This window comes from Triticum dicoccoides, chromosome 4A (assembly GCF_002162155.2).
Source record: "Triticum dicoccoides isolate Atlit2015 ecotype Zavitan chromosome 4A, WEW_v2.0, whole genome shotgun sequence".
NCBI lineage: Eukaryota > Viridiplantae > Streptophyta > Magnoliopsida > Poales > Poaceae > Triticum > Triticum dicoccoides.
The window spans coordinates 734,564,295-734,568,255 of record NC_041386.1 but is presented as its reverse complement, the minus strand read 5'-3'; the positions used below and the strand labels follow the sequence as shown (position 1 = coordinate 734,568,255).

General features: G+C 45.6%; 1 protein-coding gene across 1 annotated transcript; it reads right to left on the bottom strand.

The window, feature by feature from the left end:
* On the bottom strand, positions 1-3,299 carry LOC119284321 (B3 domain-containing protein At5g06250-like). The gene is made up of 4 exons (XM_037563496.1): positions 3,064-3,299; positions 2,899-2,942; positions 2,680-2,804; positions 1-303 (listed from the first exon to the last, which is right to left on the bottom strand). Exons 1-4 carry the CDS (start codon positions 3,297-3,299, stop codon positions 1-3), a joined length of 708 nt encoding a protein of 235 aa, XP_037419393.1.
* Positions 3,300-3,961: the final 662 nt, after the last annotated feature.

Below are 3,961 nucleotides of genomic sequence, written 5' to 3'. Positions count from 1 at the left end.
CTACTTGAGGGCTGGTGACGCCGATGCCGGCATGACGGCTTGTGTCACGGGCGCTAAAATCTGGCCGCGCACCCGGCAGTCGATGAAGAGGCGTGTGCCGGCACGGTAGAAGGAGACCATGTCGCCTGTGGCGAGGTGGTGGTCGTGGACGAAGGCGCTCCACCCCATGGTCATGATGTAGCTCTGGCTGTTGTTGGAGTAGGAATAGCGGAAGTTCCAGAGGTTGCCCCCACGGTCCTCAAAATTGAGCAGGAGTCCCTTCTCGTTCGCCGCCACATCCAGTGGGAAGTACTTCTCAGCGAACTGTGTTATTTTATTATGTTCCGAATCCCATACAAGTGTTGTACTACAGATGGAGTCCTACCGGACAACGGCTTGGCAACCGTGCTAGACGTAGCATGACTACAACTCTGTTTCGTGTCCACCAAGAAAGAGAGTTGTTTGCACATTTATATAGTACCAGCTAGTCATAGAAAGATGAGAGAGAGATCTTCACCAGATCAGCACGTATAGGGTTTGTACTCTCGTGTAATGTAATACTCCTCCCAATTATAGTGATACGCCGCCGTGCGTTCCGTGGTTTTCTCCCGCAAGGGTTTCCACGTAAAAATCCGTCTCTCTGTCTCGTTTATTTGTCGTTATTATCTAACAAGTGGTATACAGAGCTGAGGTTCAGATACAAAATTGACGAGAGAATTAGGGCTGCGGACTGGTCCGCCGCCGTCGTCCTGCGATTCGACAAATTGCAGTTTTTGCCGAGATCGCCGACAGGAGTTCAGTCGATCGGGTCAAGTTCGGAGATTTCCTCTACGTATCCGAGATCGATCGCTGCTGCCGTACGAGCCACTGCAGCCGCGCCTCGCCGAGACCGACAGGCGACAGGAGTTCCATCGGGCGCTGCTGCTATTTAATCGATAGCTACAGCTATTACAGGCTGCGTTGCTGCTACTACTCCACATCAAAACTGAAGGCTCTACTACCAAGGCGTAGAGGTGATTTGCAGCAGCCGCTGTTGACCAAGTCGTCGAGAGTTCCACGAGTTGTGCTGCTGCTCGTTAAGTCCCGAGGAGGAGCGCTCAATCCAGCCGTTCACGTGAGCCCAGTTGAGTTTGATTTTTGGCTTTATTCACCGATCAAGTACTACTGCTAGATCAGCCAACTCTTACTTATTCCACGTTGAAGTCAAGATCAGATTTTGTCTCCCGATTGCTACGGCCACCAGCGACTACCAGGTGCTATTTTCTCTGGCTCTTTGCTCCGCATATTAATTCTGTCAAGAATTTTCTACCGGCTTGTACTACTTTGTGAACACAAATTTAATCTATTCATAGCATCCATGAAGTACGATGTCCCGCTGCTGGATCGTGACATAAGGTTTACTTTATGGCAAATTGAGATGCGAGCGTCGTTGGCGCAAGCCAATTATCAGGATGCACTCAGTTTTTCTTCAAGGTGGAGTTTTGAGGATTATGGCCCGTCGGGATAATGGATGCAATTTGCTGCAGTTATTTGAAGAACACAATTCAATTATCAAGAAAAAAAGGGTATGGGGGAGGTAATTATTAAGCCTGTTGGTAGCCAGCATATACACTATTCTCTCCATAGTGTTTTGCTGTTATGCATGTGAAGGTTTTGTTTTGATATTCATGTTCGTGATCAGAATAAGTTGAGGTGCAAGAAGGAGATTGTTTTGTTTCTGCTAGATACTACAACATTTAGCGCTGTTAAGTTTCAAGTGCAATTTAGTTGTCTTTGCTCTTTCAAGAGGGGTCTATTGCAGAGTTGAAACTCCATTGCATGTTAAGATGGTTCCTTCATCCGACAGTTGTTCTACAAGGACAGTTCATGACCATGTCATGGATTTTCACAAGTCGGCGGTTTTTTTGGGTGCACGCGATGCCATCCGTACCATATGCTCTTGCATGAGTATTGTTTGCCGAGGTTTGTGCTTTCTGTTTTGAAGCACGTTCAGATTCCGTGAGATGAGTTCTTCACAATACGATGTGCACCAAGATGTTGCACTATGAGCTATGCGCTCGTTCATGCACCACAGGAGATATGATGACTTATGTCATTTGATGATTGAGCAGTTTCAGTTTTTGAGGTCAGTGGCACAGACTCAGACTTTTATTGGGAGACCAAGTTTTGTTAGTCTGCTTTGTTGATAGTTGTGCTGTTTTCTGGACGACCTACTAACTGATTTTCTCAATATGACTTCATGAGAAATTTATTAGTCCTATGGACGTTTCCAGGAACAAGGTTTACTTGTGATGACTTTAATTGAGGAGTTGATGCTATCTATGATTATTGTAAGGGATTTCGTCTCAAGGTGGAGTGTTATTTTATTATGTTCCGAATCCCATACAAGTGTTGTACTACAGATGGAGTCCTACCGGACAACGGCTTGGCAACCGTGCTAGACGTAGCATGACTACAACTCTGTTTCGTGTCCACCAAGAAAGAGAGTTGTTTGCACCTTTATATAGTACCAGCTAGTCATAGAAAGATGAGAGAGAGATCTTCACCAGATCAGCACGTATAGGGTTTGTACTCTCGTGTAATGTAATACTCCTCCCAATTATAGTGATACGCCGCCGTGCGTTCCGTGGTTTTCTCCCGCAAGGGTTTCCACGTAAAAATCCGTCTCTCTGTCTCGTTTATTTGTCGTTATTATCTAACAAACTGCTTGGGCACCACCAGCCGATTCAGCATCCCCACGTCACTTGCTGTCACCACCTTGTCAAACATGTGCTCCCGCACATCATCACCGCCGGCTGTAATCTGCACAAGTGTTGGTGTAATTTCTGGAAAAATAATGGCCAGTCAGTGCGTCTTATTTGGTGATGTAACTTTATTAACTTGATGGAAGAACTTCCAATTAGACAGACACAGATATACCTGGAACATCCAACCGCGAATTAGACTCAAGTGACGTTGAAATCCTGATTACAACAACCATTTAATTAGCTTCACTAGAACATGACAGATTGAATCTTGTTAATTGTGGAATCCTAGTCGAAGTAAAGGAGGGCATACTTCCTCGTTTGTAAGGATTATTGATACCTTTGATCAGCTGATCTCTCCAATCTCTTGTCGTATTCACCATCTGGTTGTTCCTCCAGAATGTCATCTGGCTGTTGTTTTTGTTTCGTACTTCTGTCAACATTGGAACTATAACCTACCAATTGCATCTTGATTGTAGGATTGCTTGGATGGTTACTAACAACAGTCCTCGAGGCATACTCTAGATCAGAAGCTGTGCCACCAAATTTTGTGGAAATCTCTCTAAGCCCTGGCATATGCTCGATGCTAATACGAATAACTTCGAGATTGATGCTTTGGGGGTTAGGATACTCGATAATTTGTGTGCGGATCTCGCTCCTGAGGAGGAAGATGAGCGAGTGGATTTTGTTGAAGTGCGCGCCTCTGAGGCTAGTTGTGAGGACCAGCTGGAGAGTTTTAATATGCCTAAACGCAAATGGAAGCGGAAGATTTACCTGGCTTCCGCAGTGCGTAGGAACGCGCGGATTAGAACAGCTAAAAAATTCCATGACGAGTTATGAAAGGAATCTTTTGGAATAGTAGAGGTCTGAAAGACTTGGCTAAAAGAAGGTTTCTTGCTGAGGCTTCTATTGAGCATAACTTGGACTTTATCGCTTTATCAGAAACTGGTAGAGCCGACTTTTCGCCTCAATTTCTCAATACGTTGTCGGGAGGTATTGAGTTTGATTGGCATTGTCTTCCCCCACGAGGAAGATCGGGGGGGATTTTACTCGGGGTTAGATGTGACTTGTTAGAAGTCCGAACCGTGGTCATGGGGGATTTTGCAGTTAAGTTTAGGGTCAGGTCGAAGGCCGATGGGTTTAACTGGGCTTTGGTGGCGGTTTATGGAGCCGCACAGCCCGAGCTTAAACCAGATTTTTTGGCTGACTTGGTTAGGATTTGTGGTTGCGAGCAACTG

What these genes read in the sequence shown, in the direction of transcription:
- LOC119284321 (XM_037563496.1), bottom strand. Translation starts at nt 3,299, where the DNA reads ATGCCAGGGCTTAGAGAGATTTCCACAAAATTTGGTGGCACAGCTTCT. An exon ending in GAGAGATCAGCTGATCAAAG is followed by an intron (nt 2,943 to 3,063) that starts GTATCAATAATC and finishes TGTTGTAATCAG; the next exon opens with GATTTCAACGTCACTTGAGT. An exon ending in TTCGCGGTTGGATGTTCCAG is followed by an intron (nt 2,805 to 2,898) that starts GTATATCTGTGT and finishes TTATTTTTCCAG; the next exon opens with AAATTACACCAACACTTGTG.